The sequence below is a fragment of the Camelus bactrianus genome, chromosome 21 (assembly GCF_048773025.1).
Source record: "Camelus bactrianus isolate YW-2024 breed Bactrian camel chromosome 21, ASM4877302v1, whole genome shotgun sequence".
In the NCBI taxonomy this organism is placed as follows: Eukaryota; Metazoa; Chordata; class Mammalia; order Artiodactyla; family Camelidae; genus Camelus; species Camelus bactrianus.
In genome coordinates, this window is record NC_133559.1 from 26060844 (window position 1) to 26084096 (window position 23253).

Sequence of the window (23253 nt, forward strand, 5' to 3'; positions counted from 1 at the left end):
AAAACACCAACAAGCTATTTTATGGAATTACACAACTTGATATTACAGTTCATATAAAACAAATACACCAGAATAGCTGGGAAAACATTTAAAAGGAAAAACTATGAGGGAGAAATAGCCATTCCAGACTTTCATAGCTACTATGAAGCCTCTTTATTAAATATTGTTATATTGGTACTTTTGGACAAACAGACCAGTTTAATACATTAGGAAATCAAAAAATAGATCCAAATACATATGGAAATTCAGTATATGACAAAGTTGATATCTCTAATATATGAAGAATTCTTAAAAATTGAGGAATAATAGGCCAAAAACTTGATAGAAACATGAACAAACAAAAATGTAACAACTCACACACACAAACTAAAAGAACATTAAGATGCCACTTCTCTACCAGATAGACAAAAATTTGAAAATACAAGCAATACAATATACTGGCAAGCTGTGAGGAAAAGGCACTCTCATACATTGCAAGTTGGAATGCAATGTGGTACAACCTTTCTAGAGGGAAATTTGGTAATATATAAAAATATTACATATGCACTTATCTTTTGACCCAGTAATTCCACTTTTAGGACTCTATCTTGAGGGCACATGTCCAATATGAAAATACATATGCATAAGGTTATTAGTTGCAGCACTGTAACCACAAAATACTGGAAATGACCTAAATGCTCATACACAGGAGAGTGGTTGAATAAACCATGGCACATCCACACAAGGGAGTACTATGCAGCTATGAAAAATGAATCAGATCACTATGAAATGATATGGAGTAACTTTCAGGACCTACTGTTAAATGAAAGAAGTTAAGTGCAAAAGAGTATCTGTAGCATGCTACCTTTCATGTAAATTAGAAAAGGACAAATCTGCCCATTAGTGCAAAAGAGATATGGGATGGATGAGCCAGAAACAAGAGACTGGTTACCTATAGGGAATGGATAAGAACATAGTGGAAGGAAGAAGGGGTGATGGGACTGAGGTAGCAGAGATGAGAAGGGAGTGACAATTCTTTGTGTATATCTTTGTATACAGCTGTGACTCTTAGAATCATAGTAATGTTTGACATAACTGCAAAATAAACAAAAAACTAAAACCAACCAGTATGTGGGGAAAATCTAAAATGGTATACAAACACTGACAAATGAACCTGAGCTGAGTAACAATCATACTGAAGAGGGTGGGGAAGAAAACTAACTTAAGTAACTTTAGAAAACAGTATCTTAACTGGATACTGAAATCCAAATGGCCACATGAACTATACATAAATGTTTTAACCTAGTTAGTAAATGTGTTTCATGGATGTAAGAGCTAGCAATTCTGAAACTACATTATGTGTACACTAGAGTTGAACAAAATAAATAGTGAGGGTCAGATTTTTTTTGTTGGAGAAAAAGTAAATAATAAAAGGCTAAACCCTGTAGTGTTGGATTATAATTGAACGTATCAGTACAAACATACAAACACACAGTACTCACTATACGTACAGACCGATACAGAAATGTAGTGTATAAATAGATAAATAAATAAATAAATAAATGCATGGATTAGTACATATACATATATTTCCTACATCTACATGTATTTCCTAGTTCTGTCTGCTGAGACAACCAAGAAGCTGTGACATTCTGATAAGAAGGAGCATACCTGGTACCCAGATCTTGGTTTCAAAACATCATTCTTCAATAAAAGGAAACAGATCCTTGGAGAAATGATTGATTTGGGGCTGGAGTAGGGAAAATACAAGATAAGCCTGGAGTCAGGGAATGGGGTTGGTTCCTCTTTATAGAGAAATTTCAACTAATAAAGGCACAAGGAAGAGGAAAAGAGAAAATCACCATTAGGCAAACACCACAATAACTGTTGTAGACAAGATCCACTGATGGATGCTAAAATTAGTGGGTAGAAGTTTGAGGAAAAACAAGATGTTTATAGTCTCAAAGTAACTCCCCCATGATATTTATTAACTACAAAGGAAATACAGTAACTTTACAGTAGAGAAACCAGATGGTTCCTTAACAAAGTGATCACAGTTAACATGACAGTAATAAGATATATTAACATTAAGAATCCCTTAAAATACAGGTACTGAGAAGGGCCTATCACTTTTGTGATATTCTAGTCAAAACTGTATAACCTAATTCTAATTAAGAGAAAACACTACACAAATCCAAATCCAACATAGCTAATCCATTCTCTTTAAAAGGGTCAAGATCATGAAAGACATGGAAAGAGTGAAGAAGGCTAAAAAGAAATAGTAACTAATACCAAATTAGAATGGAAAACATTTTCAACATTAGTAGAAAAATTGTTGAAATTCACATAAGGTCTGTAGTTTAAATAACAGTATTATACCAATGTTAATTTCCTGATTTTGACAACTGTATTGTGGATACGTAAGAAGTTAATATTAGGGAAATCTTGGTGAGGGGTATACAGGAACTCTGCACTGTTTCTGCAACTCTTAAGCTTATAGAGCCTAAAATTATTTCCAAACAAAAAGTCTAAAAAAATCTAGCATAAACTGTTAATGTTGGTGTTGGGAAAGGCAGTCTCGTTTGAGCAGTCTTTTGACTCCCTCTCAGCTGCTAAAGAATAAAAAGCCATCACAGGGCTCTTATCACCTCCTGTAGGAATATCTTTCCTTATTTCAGGCTCAATAAATACTCTTTGGTCTCTGCTTGAAGCATGTATGTCATATGGCACCTTGCCAACCCATTACAATATCTGTCCTTCTTGGGGAGGGGATGGAGTTCCTTCTATTGCAGCTGGAGAGGAGTGTGCACAGGCAATCTGCCTTGCATTGGACACCTGGAGAGATCCTCTGGCCATGGGGGACCAACTCCTGCTACTGAAGCAGATACTGCTCTCTCTCTTTTCTATGTAAGCAAAGTATTGTTCCATCCAGTGCTTGACTATGTCTTGTCTTTCTCATGACGTTGATACAAGATGAAATGGTCAGACGTGTTTGGATTTCTATTCCTGGTAGGTGGCACAGTGATGAGCTTTGCTGTCCTCCAGGGAGCTCGAGTCCCCCAGCTCTGGGATTAGTAACCAGTGCAGAGTATCCTATACTCTTGGGATTGATAACCAGTGCACAGCACTCTACTCAATAGCTGGATTCAAAACAGAAAGTAACTTTTCCTTGAAGAGGTTTTTATTTTGATCATACACACACACACAGTTATGGAATAATGGTCATTCCTCTAATGATGAATAATTGCTTTACAAATATCAAATATATTCCTCATTTCTATTTTTGTGCCTTTCTCCATATACAATAACTTTTTTGTTTCAATATGCAATTAGTCATCTTTCTCAAAATATTTTAGATGGCAATTAAAACCAACATACCAATGAATGTATCTCAACTGAAGTAACAATATTAACAACTGAAAACTAACTTCACTTAAGCACAGGCAATGACAACTACATTATTTGGTTAATGGTGATTGTAAGACGTATCTCAATGTCAAGATGCTAAGATGTAAAAAAAATTCATCTTAGAATTTATTTAATGTGACATAATTAGTTAATGTCATAATAGGAATGCCATGGCCTCAAGGTATCTGTCACTATGGTAAATTCTGAGACTCAAACTTTAGATCTTATGATTTATAACTCTCTATACATGTCAATTACATATATATTTGTAAATGGGCTTATTCATGTATAAAAGAATTTAATAATCTGAAAAAGTAAATAATTGAAATATTCATTGAGGAATTTACAAAACATGTATATATATATATGTCATTTATTTGTACAGTCTACTTTTTCTTAAACACCTAAACTTTGCAGTCTAATTTAAATATTCGCTTTAATACTGCATGTTAAGGGGTACTGTCTATGTACACAATAAAGAAAAGATAGTAAAAAGAAGGCAAATCTTTTCTATTTCCTAGGGAGAATTTTTTCTTTTAAGGCACAAAAGAAAGAGAAGATCAATACACGTCTCTTAAAATTAGAAAATGGAGATTCTCAGTGATATTTATATACTTCAATACTGAAAAAGAGGGAAGAAATAAACACCTAAATTCAAAACTACTTCCTCTTGGGAGAAAAGTTGTTGAAAAACAAGAAAAACTGGAATAATATCTTAAGTGGCTGCATGGCTTTCTTGAAAACATGAAATTTCCTTGAAGTCTTCTTTTAGCTAAGCAGTTTGTGTGCATTTTATATACTATTCCACAATTACATATCCATGCTTATTTATGCATCAATTGATTTTTGGAGCTAATTCTAACTTATTTGTATCCCCAAATCTTCAAGGAAAATGAATACTCTGGAAAGATATACCACATTTATCTTATGGTTTCTCATATATTCTTGCATACACTATATACTCCACCGCTGCCAAGGAAAGAAGTGTCTCAGTTTGATGAGCTATTAAAAAAACAGTAAAAAAAAAAAAAAAACATTTTGAAAATGTTGTCACTTGAATGGCATGGAAAAATGGTCACTATAATATCTTAAGCAAAAAGAAGTGCAAAACTAAAAACTGGTTTCTGGTTCGACGTAGGATGGAAGAAGATACAATAAAGTAACTTCCCCAACCGAAACATTAAAAAAAAAAAAGTTAGGTAAATTGAGAAAATTGTACTTATAAAGCTATTTAAGAGTCAAGGAAGCAAAAAGGACCCAGTATACTAAACCAGAGAGCTATTCATGGGGGAGCAGGCTCTCTCCTGAGCCTTCTTACCAGGGCATTTCCTGATTCACTGAATAGGCTGAAGATGAATGTGGCTCAAATGCAATAACTCTGGGAGAAACAAAATCGGCAAAACATTTGGAGGCTGTGTGGTGCTGGCTCAATGATTCAAATACCTCTATAATGATATTCGTCCTGTTTCGTGTTTGCTGAGCTCCTTGGATTTGTGATTTGGTGTCTGTCATTAATTTGGAAAATTATCAATCATTCAAATATTTACTCTGCTCTATTCTTTATTCTCCTTTTGATATTCCAATTACATGTTACACCTTTTCATTTCATTTGTTTCAAGAATGTTCATTAACTGCTCACTGAAATAATTTTATTACTTTAAAAAAATCCTTGTCAGATAGTTTTAACATCTGAATCATTTTAGTGTTTGGTGTGTGTTGGTTACCCTTTCTCATTCAAGTTGTGGTTTTCCCAGTTCTTGGTATGATGAGTAATTTGCAATTTGAGTATGTTAATGAGAATCCGGATGCTATTTAAATCTATTTTATTTTAGCAGGCAGTCTCCCTGTATGGGTTTCTCATGCAGGTCCTGGTCCACTTTTATGAGCTGCAGTTCCAATGACGATTTAATTTTCAGAGTCCTTAAAGTGATATTCTGGTCTACTTTGTGCTAACTAGAGGTCAACGTGAAAACCTGGGCAGTACTCCACACTGTATTTCAGTTTTCAAAGCTTTTGTTGTGTTAATTCCAGTCAGTTTAATGTATGAGACACTTTGGGATCTTCTCAGGACTCCATACAAAGTTTAAACAATCTGTTTCTCCAGCTTCCTCTTCTCTGAAATCCACCCCCACAGCACCACTTTCTATTTGGAAAGGAAGGCAAATACCATTTTATTACTGCCTTTACTTCCAGAGTTGGGGGTAGATGTCCAGGTTTACCACTTGGCCTCCACTGACACCATCCTTGCAGGAGAAAGAGAACACTGCCTTCTGCTTCCGGGCAGGGGGTGAAAGTCTCAGTTCCCTATCTGGCCTCTTCCAGCACCACCCTGTGGGAGAAGGAAAGCACTGCCTGCCACCAGTGGGCAGGAGGTACAAGTCCAGGGCTCCCATGGCCTCTGTTGATGCCACGCTGGTAAGGAAGGAGAGCATTGCTTGTATCAGCCAGGGCATGTCTAAGCTTCCCTCCTGACCACCAAACACTGCAAAGGATGGCACATGTTTTTCTGCGTGGTGTTTGGCTGGGGTAGGGTGGGTACTACCGAAAAGTTCCATTCTGCTAAATTGCCTCTTTTCATGTCCTTTGGTGAGAGAAAACAGGCTTTTCTCATCTGTGCCTGTTGGCATTTCTGGGATGTGGGCATCTCTAGAGCCCAGTTCAGGTTACACAGGGAAAAAAGAACACTCAGAAAAATTACCACAGTGCCATTCCTCAATTCTCTAGGTCCCCAGTCTGCCCTCTTCTTTCAACCTTTCACAGTAGGGTTTTTACCTGTACCTAGCAGGGAGAATAGGGAGAAATGAGTCCTGTCTGGAACTGAAGATTCCATATATAAGCTTAAAGGAATGACTAGTAATAATCTTAAAACATGTTCTTTTAGATAATAAAGAAGGAATATTTCCCTTTTGGTTTTATGAGGCTATTATAACTCTGACAGGAACACTACAAGGAAAGAAAATTACAGGTCAATCAATATTCCTTACGGTTAGAGATGAAAAAAATTCTAAATAAAATATTACCAAACTGAATCCAGCAAGTGAGGTTTATCCCAAGAAAGCAAGACTAGTTTAACAATTAAAAATGGATCAAGCCCAACATCATTCTTTAATGGTTAAATACTGAATGTTTTCCCTAAAGGATCAGGAGCAAGACAAGAATGTCGGTGGGGAGGGTATAGCTCAAGTGGTAGAGCACATGCTTAATAGCATGCACAAGGTCCTAGGTTCAATCCCCAGTACCTCTGTTAAAAATAAACCTAATTACCTACCCCCCTGCCAAAAAAATACTAAAATAATGTGATAAAAAAAGAGACAAGAATGTCTCCTCTTGCTACTTTCTTCTACACAACATTGAAGTTTTAGGTAAGGCAAGTAGGCAAGAAAATGAAATAAAAGGCATCCAAATAGCTTTATTTGTAGAAGACATAATCATGTATATAGAACCCCCCCAAACCTATTAGAACAATGAGTTCAACAAGAATGCAGGCTACAAGATCAATATACAAAAATCAATTGCACTTCTATATACTAACAATGAACAATCAGAAAAAGAAATTAAGAAAGCAATTCTATTTACAACGGCAGTAAAAATAATAAAATACTTAGGAATCAATTTAACAAAAGTGTAAGATTTGTGCACTAAAAACTACAAAACATCATTGAAAGAAATTAAATAAAACCTAAATAAATGGAAAGACATTTCATGTTCATGAATTAGAAGACTTAATTTAAAATGGCACCACTCCCCAACTGATCTACAGATTCAATGCAATCCCTATCAAAATCTCAGCTGCTTTTTTTTTTAGAAATGGACAAGTTGATTCTAAAATTCAAATGGAAATTCAAGGGACCCAGAATAGCCAAAACAACCTTAAAAAAAAAAAAAGAACAAAGTTGGAGAACTCAAAAAATCTCAGTTTCAAAACTTATTACAAAGCTGTAGCAATCAAGACAGTGTGGTACTGGCATAAGGGTAGAGATTGCAACCAATGGAACAGAACTGAAAATCTAGAAATAAACCCTCACAATTATGGTCACTTGATTTTTGCCAAGGGTGCTGCAACAATTCAATGGGGGTAGGAGTAGTCTTTCTAACAAATGATGCTGAACAACTGGATATCCACAAGTAAGAGAACAAAGTCAGACCCCTATCTCATATCATACACAATTAACTCAAAACGAATCAAAGACCTAAATGTACGAGATAACACTATAAAACTATTAGAAGAAAAAGGCTTAATCACTATGATCTCTGATTAGACAAGTTTCTTAGAAACAACAACAAAACCACAAACAACAAAATAAAAAAAAAACAGATAAATTAGGCTTCAACAAAATTAAAAATTTTTGTGTTTCAAAGGACACTATCAAGCAAGTGAAAAGACAGCCCACTGAATGGAAGAAAAAATTTATAAATCATTTATTTTGATAAGGAGCTTATATTCAATATATATAACCCTTACAATTCAATAATAAAGAAATAAATAATTCACTTTTTTTTAGATGGGCATATGCATTGTTAGTATTAACAATTTGCTCTAGCTGTTTGAGGTACAGAGACCTAAGGAATTAGATGTATCCATGAAGTCACCCTAGTCCCTGTTCTTCAGGGGGTACCGCCTAATGGCAGATAGGGAATTTAGGGAGACTTTAAATGCCAAAAACAAAATAAAGCCTGGCCCTGAGTCCATAACATCCCTCAAAAAATTTTGCTTCTAGAGAATCTTATTGTGCCTCCCATGTTTTTTTTCCCCCTTCAATCAATTTAAAAAATGGGCACAGGATTTGAATAGACACTTATCTAAAGAACATATAAAAATGGCCAATAAGCACATGAAAAGATGCTCAACTTCATTAACTGTAGGGGAAGTAAAATTAAAAACTACAATGAGATACACTAGGATGGCTATAATCAAAGAGACTGGTAATAACAAGTATTGACAAGGATGTGGAGAAACTTGAACTCTCATACATCACTGGTGGGAATGTAAAATGGGGCAGCCTATTTGAAAAACCGTAAGTAGTTTCCCAAAAAGTTAAACACAGGTATCATATGACCTAGCAATTCTACTCCTAAGTTATAAACCCAGGAGAAATGAAAGTATGTGTGTATACGTCCATGCTCAAGAATATTCACAGGCACTTTAATCATAATAGCCAAAAACTGAAGGAAAAAAACACCCTCAAAACTAAATATCCATCAACAGGAGAATGCATAAATTATGGTATATGCATACAATGAAATGTTACACTGCAATACAAGTAAAGGCACAAATGATACACGTAACAACCTGGATGACTCTCACAAATGTTTTAGTGAGCATAATAAGCTGTATCCAAAAGAATATATATTGTAATATTCCAAATATCTCAGTGTCAAGAAGAGAGAAAACTAACTGATGATGATGATGGAAGTCAGAATAATAGTCACCTTGTTGGGGGGAATTGGGGGAGGATTGATATTAACAGGAAGTAGCTTAAGGAAACAACTCTTCAAGGGGTACTGGAAATGTTCTAATCTGATACAAGTGGCAGTTGCACAGATACACACACACACACATACATGTATATAATGCATTAGGTTGTGTACTTAAGATTTCTGTCTTACATGTACCTCGCTAAATGTATCTGATATCTCAATATTTTAAACAATGAAAGAAAACTACTCTATGTGCAATAACGTACCAAATATCTTTAAAATATGTTATATACATGTAAGTAGAGAAAACAAAGATGAGAAGGAAATGTGCTCAAATTTTACAGAGGAGTGAATAAGAGCTTGGGCTCTGGAATCAGAATGACATGTTCAAGTCTAGACTTTATCACTTATTAGCTCTGACTGCTGCTTCTTTATCACTAAAATGCATATAATAATATACCTACATTACAGGATTGATAATGACTATACATAAAATGCTTGGTACATAGTTAATACTAAAAAACTGTTTTATATCCTACCCCCACACGTAATAGAATTACAATGGTTTTATTTACTGCTTTATGTACTTTTCTCTTGCCTCTCTTTCCCCATGATAGAGAACTCTGAATTCATTTCTACAGAGTTTGGAATTTATCCTATAGGCAATGCAGTCATTAGAGTTTTGACCAGGTCAATGACATAATAAAAAGTGTCTTGGGAAGGCTCTGTTGGCAGCAACTTGGGAAAGGGAAGTAATTGTGGCCAAGTAGCAGTAGAGGGGCTATTAGCATTTTAAGCCCCACAACATCCCGAAGAAATCTAGAATTGTCATTATCCCCATTCTTTTAAAAAAATATGTTTTCCATTTATTTCATAAAACTATATATGTATATAGAATTTCTTTCTTTTCAGATTCATCCACTTATTCTTTCATTCCACAAGTATTCTTTTTTCAATTGAGATATAACTGACATATAACATCATATTAGTTTTAGGTATACAACATAATGCTTTGATCTGTATACATTACAAAATGATCACCACAGTAAGTCTAGTTAAATCTCATGTTTTCTCTTTTTAAAATTTTCTGTAACACACAAATAGTTACCAAGATATTCACAGAGAGGGCATATTGCTCTATGCCATTATATAAATCATAAGTTTATATAATTTATACATCCCAAAGTCCTTCAACATTTCTGTAACACTCAAAATATTCTCCTTCTGAATTGCTTAACACCCAGTACACAGTGTAGACATCCAGTATCACAGATGTTCCTAATTCCCCCACCACCTCCCCACACTCATTTCCTTAACGTTACTTTTCAATAAATCTGAGAAGTCTAGCAGTAAGTCTTCAGCATTCAGATACTTTTAAATGTGCATTTAGAGTAGTTTTAATCTTTCTTTAGGGTTTAAAGATCAAATTTACTCAAGAGGTCTGAGGGGTGTGTGTTTATGTGTGTGTATTTAACCCATATCCTAATCTCAAATGTGGTTAAGAACCTAACTTCCAGAGTTGAACTAAAAATCAATACCAAGCAATGGAAAAGACAAAACTATGTCCAAAATACCGCCAGATAACAAATGAAATCTATAAAGGATCTTTCTTAGAAGTAAAATAAAATTAAAAGATCCAATTCCATCAGAGTCACAGAATGCAGAAACCCTAGTGCAATAAAAGCATATACGAGATACTGAAAGGTAAAAATGACAGGAAAACACAGAGTAGACTTTGACATATCTTTAATTACTACTCATTTCAGGCTAATGGTTAAAATTAGTCTTCAGATAGTTGATAACATCAGCCTGTCTCTGCTGGGTTAGTACCAAGATCTGTGGCCAAGCAAATACTTCTAATAAAATTGATTTTCCTTTTTGGCAACCAATAGGCCAGTCAATAATAATGTTGTTTAAGAAAGACTGAGCCATGAGGGAGATGAACCTTTCCTTCCATTTATTATGTTTGTATTGTCTGTATTTGAAAAGAGTTTTCAATAACGAAACCAAAGAAGAAATTACAAGGGGAAAGCTATTCTGAGAGCTAATCTCCAAAAGCCCTCTGATTTGGAAGCATGTTAGCAACCCAAACTGACAAGCCAAAAGCATTCCCTTAACTGCAGCTAGATCATACGGATTAGGATCATCAATAACAAAGAAAAACCAAGGCTAGGGGCAATACAAAGTGGTCATACGAAGACAAAGAGGGGAAGGAAAACACTGGCCAGGCATACAGTCCTAACTGATCCATCCTAAAAGCCTACATGGAAACTTTTACTTTGCATTAAAGCTGGTGTTTAGTAAAGAGCATCCTATAAAGCCACGTACAGTTTTTTGTATTGTCTTATAATATTCAAACAGAATACTAGAAACCCACAGGTAAAAACCACAGGCTATGCCTAACTTGGGGACATTTCCCTCCAAAATACTACCCCCTAACAATCCAAAAGACATGAGTACACCAACAGGTTTTTGGTTTTGTTTGTTTTTTAACTTAATGGTGGTGGTGATGATTGGGGGAAGTAAGGGTTGGAAAGATGATTTCAAAGTTCACATAGAAAAATAAACAAGCAAAAATAACAGGAAATATTTAGAATAATTAAGTAATCTATCCTGTCAGGTTTTAAAACATAGTCTGAATCTACAATAATTAAAATGGCATAGCACAAGTACATGAACAGAAAAACAGAGCAATGGAATAGAAGAACAACACAGAAATACAATGAAATACATAGACAAAGTGAGAATATAAAAAGAAGACACTTCAAATCAGTAGAGAAGATTATTCAATAAACATCACTGAAACAACTGGCTAATCATTGAGACAACAATAAAATTCCTATTAATTCTAGATGAATCACAGAAACTATGAAATGATGAAGTACTAGAAGAAAAGTTTTAGTAATAATTATATCACAAAGAAAGTGCTAATTTTCCTTAATACATAGTAAGTTCTGAAATGAGGGTAGGAGGAAGAGTTTTTAAAAATTAGTCTTTTGCATCTTTTGGGTTTTTTTTTCCTTTGTATACATACAACCTACTTTAAAAAAGAAATCAATGAAATATACATGGCTTTAAGGTTATGGCTCTGACCTATGACTTGAAGCTAAAGAACTGGCTCAAGATGAAGACACACATGTCTAATGCTGAAGGAAGTATTTCTTCTGATGAAATAACAAGGATACCCAAAAAGTTCTGGTAAATGCTTAGGTCTTAGGTCTTTTCTGGTTCTCACGTTCTATTTTTCTAACATTCTGTCAACTTCTTTATAAACTGGTATTACTTTGTTCAGTAATTACTGAGCACTGCATCAGGCAATGGTGATACAACCAAACTCTGGTACCTGCATGTGGTGGTGTTGAGGATACAGACATGTAAATGATGAATTATAATTCAACGTGAATGCACTGTGGTAGCTCTTTGATGAGCTTAAGAACAAGATGCTATAAGAGACAGTGGGAGTATTTACCTGGTTAGAGGGAAGAAAGGTTTCCTGGAGGAAATGGTTATAAACTGAGGCCTAGGAGGGAGAATGAAGGAGAGAAAAAACAGTATATTAAAAGCTCAATAGGTGAGCAGCATGTCAAGTTCTTCAGAACCAGTGGAACTTAGTGTACCAGGGATGGGACATAAACAAGGAGTGCACTGAGAAATATGTGCAGAGGTAAGCAAGGCCCAGATCAGAAGGGCTTCACAGGGTGAATTAAATTTAGATTTTATCTTAGAACAATAAAATTAAACAAGAGAACATTTGCAAATTAGCATTTCAGAAAGACTCTCTAGATGAAAAGTGGGAAATAAATCGAAGGATGTCAAGATTAGAAGCAAGGATATAGTTCAGAGATGCTGAAATAATTTAAGAAGCTTAACCTAGTGTGCTTGCAATGCGGAAATAGATAAGTTGGTAGACTCAAGATATACTTTGGGGGCAGAACCTACAGGACCTTCAGGGGGTGTGAAAATGAGAGAAGAATCAAGGATGACTCCTGGGAAACTGGTTGGATGTTGGTGCTAATTATGGGGTTGGGGAGGGAAGCTGTTGAGAGATGGTAGGTTCAGGGTTAGATACTATGTTTGAAGTGTCCGAGGGATAGTCAAAAAGAGACATATGTTGCTGCAACTATTGGCTGAGATCTGGGTTGGGGATAAAGATTTCTTCTATTTTGTCTGTGAAACAGATAATCTGAGAATAAGAAAGAATACAAGACTTGCTAGTGAAAATTAAAGATGGATACCATGATTTATTACAGTATCAGAATTCTGTGATTTTTTTTTCTAGCTTTGCCCAGAGCCAAGGTGTAAATGTATAGAAGGCAGGCAACTGGATTAATCAGAATTAGAGTTTTACCAGATGGCTACCACAGTTGAAAAAGAGGGAATGGGTATAAGGATGAGGGTAACTGCATGAGAGAGGACAAAATGAGCTAAAATGGGAGAAAGCAGATCAGTCAAGGGGCCAGGAATTTTCATAAAGTCAAATAAGAGATTTAGAGTGAAATGAATTAGAGAGTATAGTTAGAACTGTAAATCTCAGATTTGATGAAAAGTTCAGGGTGAGCCTATGAGGCCTAGGGGGCTAGAGGAGGATGGACATATATGGCAAAAAAATTATGTAAAGAAAAAGCATTTTCTACCTAACAAACTAAATTAAAAAGCAAACTCATGAACAAGACAAGGAAGTCCACTTTTGCTATTTCTATCAACATAGTACTAGAAGGACTAGTCAGAGCAATTAGGCAAGAAAATGAAATAAAAGGCATCCAGATTGGAAAGGAAGAAGTAAAATTATCGTTGTTCATAGATAATATATCTTATATGCAGAAAATCTTTAAGATTCTACAAAAAGCTGTTCAGCAAAGTTGCAAGATACAAAATCACACAAAAATCAGCTGTATTTCTAAACACTAACAATAAATAATCAAAAAAGGGAATTTAGAAAACAGTTTCATTTACAATAGTGTCAAAAAAGAATAAAATACCTAGGAATAAACTTAAACCAAGGAGGCAAAAGAACTGTACACTTTAAACTATAAAATGGTGCTGAAAGAAATTAGAGACACAAATAAAGAAAAGCCACTTCATGGATTGGAAGACTTACCATTGTTAAGATGACAATACAAGTATCCTCTGCTTTTCAAAAGTTTGCTTTTTTGCCCCTTTACTTTTACTAAAGACCTAAATTAGTACCTGTTTTTGCTAATCGAAAGAAATTCAAAGAGGATTTTTGCTTTTATAAAAAAAAGGCAAAAAAGAAAGAAAGAAAGAAAGAAAGGAAAGAAAGAAAGAAAGAAAGAAAGGAAAGAAAGAAAGAAAGAAAGAAAGAAAGAAAGAAAGAAAGAAAGAAAGAAAGAAAGAAAGAAAGAAAGAAAGAAAAAGAAAGAAAGAAAGAAAGAAAGAAAGAAAGAAAGAAAGAAAGAAAGAAAGAAAGAAAAGAAAAGAAAAGAAAGAAAAAGAAAGAGAGAAAGAAAGAAAGAGAGAGAGAGAGAGAAAGAAAGAAAGAAAGAAAGAAAGAAAGAAAGAAAGAAAGAAAGAAAGAAAATAGCATTCAGTCTTTGTTTTGCAGCTAGCCACTGTAGAGGCAATGTGCACCCTGAGCAGTGAGAAGGGCACTGCCAAGTTCCTTCCCTAAGAACTACACTCAGCATTCCAGCATGAAGCCGCTATTGCTTTTAAGTGTGTCTATGGGCATCTGTGCTTTATCTTAGTTTATTCAGCGTATCCGTTAGCAAGATGTGTTCTATGGTAATCGCCTCTTCGCTTTACACCAGTTCGGCTTACAAAAGGTTTCACAGTAACGCTGTATTTTCAGAAAGCAAGGGAGACCTGCACTCCCCAAATCGATCTACAGATTCAACACAGTCTCTATTAATTCCCCAATGAAATTTTTTGCAGAAACAGAAAAATCCATCCTAAAACTCATATGGAAACTTAAGGGATCCAGACTAGCCAAAACAACCTTGAACAAGAAAAAGTTAGAGGTCTCATGCTTACTGATTTCAAAATTTACTACAACAAAGCTGCAGTAATCAAACCAATGTAATACTGGCATAAAAGCAGACATACAGACCAATGAAATAGAATAGAGGTCCCAAACCCTCGCATATCTGGTCAAATGATTTTTGACCAGGGTGTCAGGATCATTCAATGAAGAAAGGACAGTCCTTTCAATAAATGGTGCTGGGAGAACTGAATATCCATCTACATGCAAAAAAATGAAGCTGGACCCTTACCTTATGCTACATACAAATTAACTCAACATGGGTCAGAGACCTAAAAACAGAGCTAAAATCATAAAGCTCTTAAAGAAAACACAGGAAAAAGTTTCATAACACTGAATTTGGCAATGATTTCTTGGATATGACACAAAAAACTCAGGCAACCAAAGGAAAAATAGATAAGCCGAACTGAAACTGTTATGCATCAAAGGACACTACTATCAAGAGAGTGAAACACAGCTCACAAAACGGGAGAAAGTAACTGTAAATCATGTATCTGATAAAGGGTTGATATCCAAAATAAATAAAGACTCCTTACAACTTAACAACAAAAAAACCTCCAAACAACCCAATTAAAGACTGGGCAAAGGATTTGAACAGACATTTCTCCAAAGGAGATAAACAAATGGCTAATACTGACTGCTCAACATTAATAATGTTCAGCATCACCAATCATCAGGGAAAGGCAAATCAAAACCACGAGATACCACTTCACATCGAGCAGGATGGCTAATATCAGAAATACAGAAAATAACAAGAGTTGGTAAGGATGTAGAGAAGCTAGAACACTTGTGCATTGACAATAGGAATGGAAAATGCTGCCGCCACTGTGAAAAAAGGTATGGTGTTTCCTCAAAATGTTAAACAAAGAATTATCATATGACCCACTGATCCATTATTGGATACATACTCAAAAGAGGTGAAGGCAAGGACTCAGACAGACATTTGCTACCAATATTCATAGAAGTATTAATCACAACAGTCAAAAGATGAAAGTAACCTATGTGTCCATAGGTGGATATCTGGATAAACAAAATGTGGCGTATACATACAATGCAATATTATTTAGTTTTAAAAAGGAAAGAAATTCTGACACATGCTACAATGTGGATGAACCTTGAAGACATAATGCTAAGTGAAATAAGCCAGTCACATAAGTACAAGTATTGTATGATTCCACTTATATGAAGTATCTACAGTAGTCAAATTCATGAAGATAGAAAGCAGAATGGTGGTTGTCAGGGGCTGGGGGAATGGGGGAGTCAGTTATGAGTACAGAGTTTCAATCAGAGAATACAAAAAAGTTCTGGAGATGAATGGTGGTGATGGTTGAACAATTGAAAGTATTTAATGCCAAAGAACTGTACACTTAAAAATGGTTAAAGTAGTAAATTTTATGTTATGTATAGTTTGCCACAATTGAAAGGAAGGGAAGGGAAGGGGAAAAGGTAAATCATAATGACTTTGGATTTGGCAATGATTTCTTAGGTATGACACCAAACACAATCAATGAAAGAAAAAAATTGACAAACTGAACTTCATCAAAATTAAAAACTTTCGTGCACCAAAGGACACTATCAAGAAAGTGAAAAGACAACTTACAGAAAGGGAGAAGATATTTGCATGTCATATACCTGACAATGGTCTAATGTTCAGAATAAATATAAAGAATTTTTACATCTTAAATAACAAACAACTCAGTTTAAAAAGGAGCAAAACATTTGAATAGACATTTTTCCAAAGAGGATATACAAACTGTCAAAAAGTACATGAAAAGCTACTCAACATCATTAGTCATTAAGGAATTACAAATCAAAATCACACCATGATGACATATCACTTCATGCCTACTAGGATGGCTATTAAAAAGGAAAACAATGAGTACCGGCAAAGAAGTGGAAAAACTGGAACACTCATGCATTGCTGGTGGGAATGTAAAATGTGGTAGTAGCTCCTGTGGAAAATAATCTGGAGGTTCCTCTAAAAGTTAAATATCAAATTACCATATAACTCAAATTCTCTTCTTAGGTACAGAACCAAAAGAACAGAAAATAAGCGTTTAAACAAAAACACATATACAACTGTTCACAGCAACTACTCCCAATTGCCAAAGGGTGGAAACAACCCAACTGCTCATCAACTGATGCACTGATATAATGTGGTCTAGCATACAACGGAGTATTACTCAGCCGTGAAAGGGAGGAAGTACTGCTACATGCTACAGCATGGATAATCCTTGAAAACATGCCAATTGAAAGAAGCCAGACACAAAAGCCACATATTTTATGACTCCATTTATATGAAATATCCAAAATAAGCAAATCCACTGAGACAGAAAGCAGATTAGTTGTTGCCACTGCCCAGGGTGAGGCAGAAGTAGGGAGTAACTGCTTAATGGGTACAAAGTACCCTTTCAGGCTGATGACAACGCTGCAGAACAAGATAGCAGTGATGGTTGCACACTGTTAAATGTATTAATGCCACTGAAATGTACACTTTAAAATTGTTAATACAGTAAATTTTATTTTATGTGGATTTTACCTCAATTTTTTTAGAAAAGCTCCCTTTTCATCACTCTTACCTGACAGTTAATATCAGCTCTATATTGCAGCAAGACTGTGACTAGTTCTTTATGTCCTCGATCACAAGCCCAATGGAGTAGAGCTCTGCCCTATAGACAACAGAAAAAGATAAATGAACTTGTTAATTCAGCTGCAGGGTTATATAAAAGACGCAATGTCTCATGAAAGACGTAGTAATATGTAAAAGCGTAGGTTAACTATTTGAAGAATGATTGACATAAAAGGCTCTATGGGAAAGGCAGCAGACTTTGGAAAGCATGAGTTCTACTTCTGGAATCTGTTACGCACCAGCTCAGTGACTTTCTTCAGTCTGATCAGGTTCCTCAACCACAGAGTAGGAATAAGGATAATATGAACAACAGCAATACCAATCACATTTGTTGTAATGAACGGGCTACAAGATAATGCTTTGTAAATTTTGAAGTACTTTAAAAATATGAAAGATAGTTTTAAATTATTATCTCCACTTCTTCTGGTAAAAAAAAAATCTTATGTTTGAAACATGAGTACTTAAACCTAGGTAGAGATCATAATCTAAATGCAGTGTATCTAAATGTACTCGTTCATTCCTTAAAATGTAAGAAAATTTAACCACTTCGAAAGTAAGCACACCCCTTTATATCCCAAATCTACACCCTGAAATAGTCCCAAAACATCAGAACAGTCTATACTAATGTTTATCTGCAAATGTTGACTGAAAGCCACTTGTAAAATAGAATAGATGATTAACTGTTAGGAGACAAAGTACTAAATATGAAACATTAATTTTAACCATTGTCCACCAAAGACGAACAGCTACTATTGGTGTGTTAATACTCTTTTCCACTGTCAGAAAATCTTGGTTGAGTTAATGAAAGAAGCCTTACTTGGTCCAAAGAATAAACAAAAGCCCCAAAGCTAAGGGCTTTTCTGAAGAAATGAGTGATGGATGGCTTAACACTGCTTTTTGAGGGTGGTAGTGATGTTGTCATTTTTAAAAGAATGGAATGTTTTTCTACATTAAGTTGAAATCCCTGCTTTATGTCATGTTAGAAAAGATTTAAGCAGATACAAGCTGGGACAAAGATGACTTTAAAGTAAAAAGCACCTTTCAAGAAAGCTTTTCTAAACCCACTTACACTCTATCTTCAGACCCTCTTCACACACCCATTAGCTCAACTAATTAAACCAGGAACTCTTCTTGAAACAAACAAACAAACAAAACCCAAAGTAAAACAACTTCTTCCCCACAAATTGTCATTTTCTTTTTTCTTTCATTTGCTCCGTTCATTTTTAATCCAAAGAGGAAGGAAAGCAGAAAAATTTAAAATGTGGGCAAATCATTCACAATTTGCTGTAATAGCACAACTACTTTGTCCAGAGCCCACTAAGAATTTTTTAAAATGGAGACAATTCTAAAAGCCAAGTGAAAAAATGTATTGTTGAATAAAGAACAGAGTTTCTGATGTTAAATTTTCTGTAGCTCTAATGTGTACTGATTTATTGTTACTAGGGCACTAATTCCTAAACCCTCCATGTGAAAAATTAGATTTTCTAATAAGACTCTCAGAACAGATACCAATGTATAAAATATTCTATAGTTCAATGTAATTGTTTCAACAGCTTTTACATTAAAATAATCAGATAAAGTGTCAAAGTCTGTATCATTTTTAGTTCTAATTTTGAGTTTATGTTTTATGGCTATTAAGTTAAATTATTAACAAGAATTACTACATAACTAAAATGATGTGTGGTATACTTACACAGGGCACCTACAGAACTACCTAATAGTTAAGTAAGAAAACATAATATTAATGTATCTAGTATTTTTTACTGCAAGATGTACAGGTAATTTCTATTTATCAACTAGATTCCTGATTTTGCCTTAGGTTTAACCCAATAGGGTTACACCGACTAATGCTGAAGTATAAATCCTTAGCTGTTTCGAAGGGAAAGCAGACAAGCAACACATTTTACTGTTAATGGGGAGTTATATTTTAAATTTCCCATATGTGGTGCCAAAAATTTACTTTAGGGGAAACACCTATGACTGGACCTCAACAGTGATTCTCACTCCAGATATATCTTCCAGAAGGGCGGCACTCATACAGCAATGTTTTAAGGAGGATGATGTGCTCCCAAGACATTTACACTATGCTTTTTAACACATTTTCTGACCTGCAATGTAATTAATTTTTGTAACACATTATTTTAATGGTACACTAATTAACCTTGAATTAGAATGAATTCTCTGACAATGACTTTTTGTAGAGGTGCTGAAGATAGCTACATTAAGACCACCTAGTGATTAATATTTTTATGCAGTATTAAGAAGCTCAAAAACAAGAGCAGGATTAAACATACTTGCAAACACGCATAGATAAAATAAATCAGGCTTTGGAATTTTTGCCTTCAAAATGTCCTATGTTTAAATGAACGAAGACCAGCACAACCAGCATCTGAATGTGGTAACTCTTTACTTCTTCACATTATAGAGCTCCCGTAAACATGCTCTAATTTAAGATTATGAGTTCAAGTAATAAATAACTAGTAATTTGCAGAGATGCTAATCTCATAACCACTGCTGATTAAATCAGCAAATGAAGACCTGTGGTTTTTCTTTCTTTGTTAACCACAAACATACCTGGACCAATACAATGCAATTATTAAATTTATTAATTATTTTAGATACAGGATTCCATAATTTCTCTTCCAGGAAGAAAACCATGAATTAAGTACATATTAAAGTTATAGTTGCTTAAAGATTTTACATAAACTTATGAGCTATTTTACCTACTATATATATATATATTTATTTTAACTTCTATTAATGATATAATCTCTTTCAAGTTTTCAGGTTAAACTTATTTTTACTGTTATCATAAAAGCTCACAATTGTTTGCTTCTAGTTTTAATAACTTCTGAAAAAATATCCCAGAAGTATTTACAACATAAGTAGTAAAAGCCATTGTTGAAAAAGGAATCTTTGTTAGGCCACCAGAAGCCCACAAGCAACTGTTTGGAGAGCTCTGGATAAATTCTGGAATTCAAATACAGTAAAACACCAGGGGAAAAAGAGTTCTCATCTATTAACCAAGGGTGCAAAGACCGCCCTACTTCAGACAGATGAATGACTCAAAAGTGCTTTGAAAGCGCAGGGTGGCCGCTAACCTATTAAGTGGTATTACTTTCATACCTTCTGGAAAATACAGAGTAGGTCTTAATATTTTAAATGCTTCTTTGATATCCTTGGTTACTTGTCCTTAAACCATGGAGAATTTTTTTTAATTAGATTTACTCCTGGAAATCACAAATTAAATGAAAAAAGATGGTATTATAAAATGAGTCTTTATGTTCTTATGGTATTTTGAGATCAGATACAAAACAAAGCATGTATACTACACATACTGTAGAGGAAAACATGGCAAAGTTGGTATGTTTAAATTTGTATGAGTTGCCATTCTATCAAAGACGATATGTTACAATACTGTCTAATTAGCAAATGAAATACTGTAAAAAGGTCAACTTAAATTTCTCTCTTCAAAAAAATTGGGTTTCAATTTACAACTGTAGTAGAGACTGACTTTAGCTACTAATACCCTGTAATGTCTCTGTCCCCTCTCTCCTAAACCTATCTTCTACCCTTTGCTGATGCTGCTACAGCAACTGGCCAGAGTGAGAACTCCCCCACCTGCAACCACCAGAAACTAGCCAATGCCTCCTACTTCCAACTCTCAATAGAGAATCAACAATGTTCTTCCAAAAACTCAGACAGCAGTAAGATTGGAGGTCAGTTTATGATCTCAAGATGTGCCCACCATGGGAGCTAATACACATTTGAAATCAGTGTGTACTTGATCTCTTTCACTGGTTAAGATCTAGGGTAAACAGAAATGGTCCTGCAGAGCTTTCGGGGAATTCAAAAGGATTTTAAATACATTGCTTAAAAAAAAGAAATCCCTTTATAAGCACTTACTAAGCTTTAATGTTAGTAACTAAAGGGTAAAGGAATAAGCAAGGGAGATTCTGTTTCATCCTGTATAAAGTAATAACTCAGCAGTAATAAGATGGCCAGGTGTCCATCATAAGACAATGGATGCACTATGATATAGTCATATGATGGAATATTACTCAGCAAGATAAAGGAAAGAAATACTGATCTATACAATGATATCAATGAATTTCAAAAACATGCTAAATGAGAGAAGCCTTACATAAAAAAGTACACATTATGATTCCAACTATACAAAGTTCTAAAACAGGCAAAACCAATCTATGGAGAAAAATTATCAGAACAGTAGTTACCTTTGTGGGATTAGGAGAAAGAATCAGCTGGGAAAGGACATGAGGGAACTTTCTGGGGTGACAGTAATGTTCTATATCTTGACAGAAGTTTCAGTTACATAAGTATATGCATGTCAAAATTAACTGAATATGCACTTAAGATTTGTACATTTCATTGTATATAATGTTACCCTAAAAGAAAAACCAAACTAATGCTGAATTCTAGTTAATGATATGCGTGCTGAAGCATTCAGAACAAAATACATTATTTATAAAATACTCTGAAATGCATCAAAAAATAAGATAGATTGATGGATGGAGAGGCGGATGTTGATAGAGGAAGCATAGTAAAATGGTGGTAGAATCTAATGGTAGGGATACTGATGTTCACTGTAAAATTCTTCCAACTTTTCTGTATGTTTAAAATTTTCATAATAAAGTTGGAAAAAAACAAAAATTTGCATACCTACATTCATAGCAACATGACTCACAATAGCCAAAATATGAAAGCAACACAAGTGTCCATAGATGGATATTTAGATAAACAAAACGCAGCACATACATACAATGAAATATTATTCAGTTTTAAAAAGGAAGGAAATTTTGACACGTTATATATAACATGGATGAACCTTGAAGACATCATGCTAAATGAAATAAGCCAGCCACAAAAGCATAAATATTGTATAATTCCATTACATGAAGTAGCTAGAGCAGTCAAATTCATGGGGACAGAAAGCAGAATGATGGAGGCCAGGGGCTGGGGGAAGGGGCAGAAAGGGGAGTTAGTGTTTAATGCATATGGTGTTTCAGCTGGGGAAGAGGAAAGGTTCTCGAGATGAATGGTGGTGATGGTTGCACAAAAATGTGAATAGAATATATTTAGCACCATGAAAACTATATACTTAAAAAGTTAAATTTGTAAATTTTGTTAAGTATATTTTATCAAAATAAAAAAAGTCAAACAAAAAATATGTTGCCAAACCTCATAAGATTTAAACTACATTCACCACTTTCTGATTTTGTGTTAAATATGAGTTCCTGATGTAAAGTATTACCACAGACATGATTTTTTCAATGCTGCTACCTGTATTAATACAAATGAGCATAAGCTGACAATCTAGAATGTATTTCTCAATCATTAGTGTGAATGAACAAATTTCCTTCAAATTAATATTTTAATCAACTACACAACTAAAATAACATATACTCAAATGTAGAAAGTTGTTTAGGAGGATGCAATTTTTTCTCCTTTTCTTAAATAAAAACATAAATTTAGCCTTAGTATAATGACTCTACCTCTTAAATCTTCTGCTTCTTTGTTAGGTTAATACTGTCAGTTTTGCCAGATTTTGCAGCAGTTTCTCAAGCCAAAAGCATTTAAATTATATTCTGACATGAGCCACAGATTTAAAACAAAGCAGGAAGGGAAAGGAATGGAGTCAAGAGAAAGGTGACCGTCTTCAAAGTATCTGAAAGAATCAATAAACATATGGAAAATGGTATAAAATTATGCCTTCAAGAGGACAGAAAGGAAAGAACTTAACTAAAGAAGTAGCTCAATAAAAGAAGAACTTTGGAGTGTATTAGAATCTATGAAAAACCAA

The 23253-nt window shown here is 34.5% G+C and overlaps 1 protein-coding gene across 1 annotated transcript in view; it reads right to left on the reverse strand.

Moving 5' to 3' along the window:
* ACBD6 (acyl-CoA binding domain containing 6) overlaps window positions 1-23253 on the reverse strand; it is a 158832-nt gene that overhangs the window by 54522 nt on the left and 81057 nt on the right. Inside the window, exon 6 of the mRNA XM_010954927.3 lies at window positions 17383-17472. Coding sequence (XP_010953229.1) covers window positions 17383-17472 — 90 coding nt within the window. The remainder of the gene's footprint in view (window positions 1-17382; window positions 17473-23253) is intronic.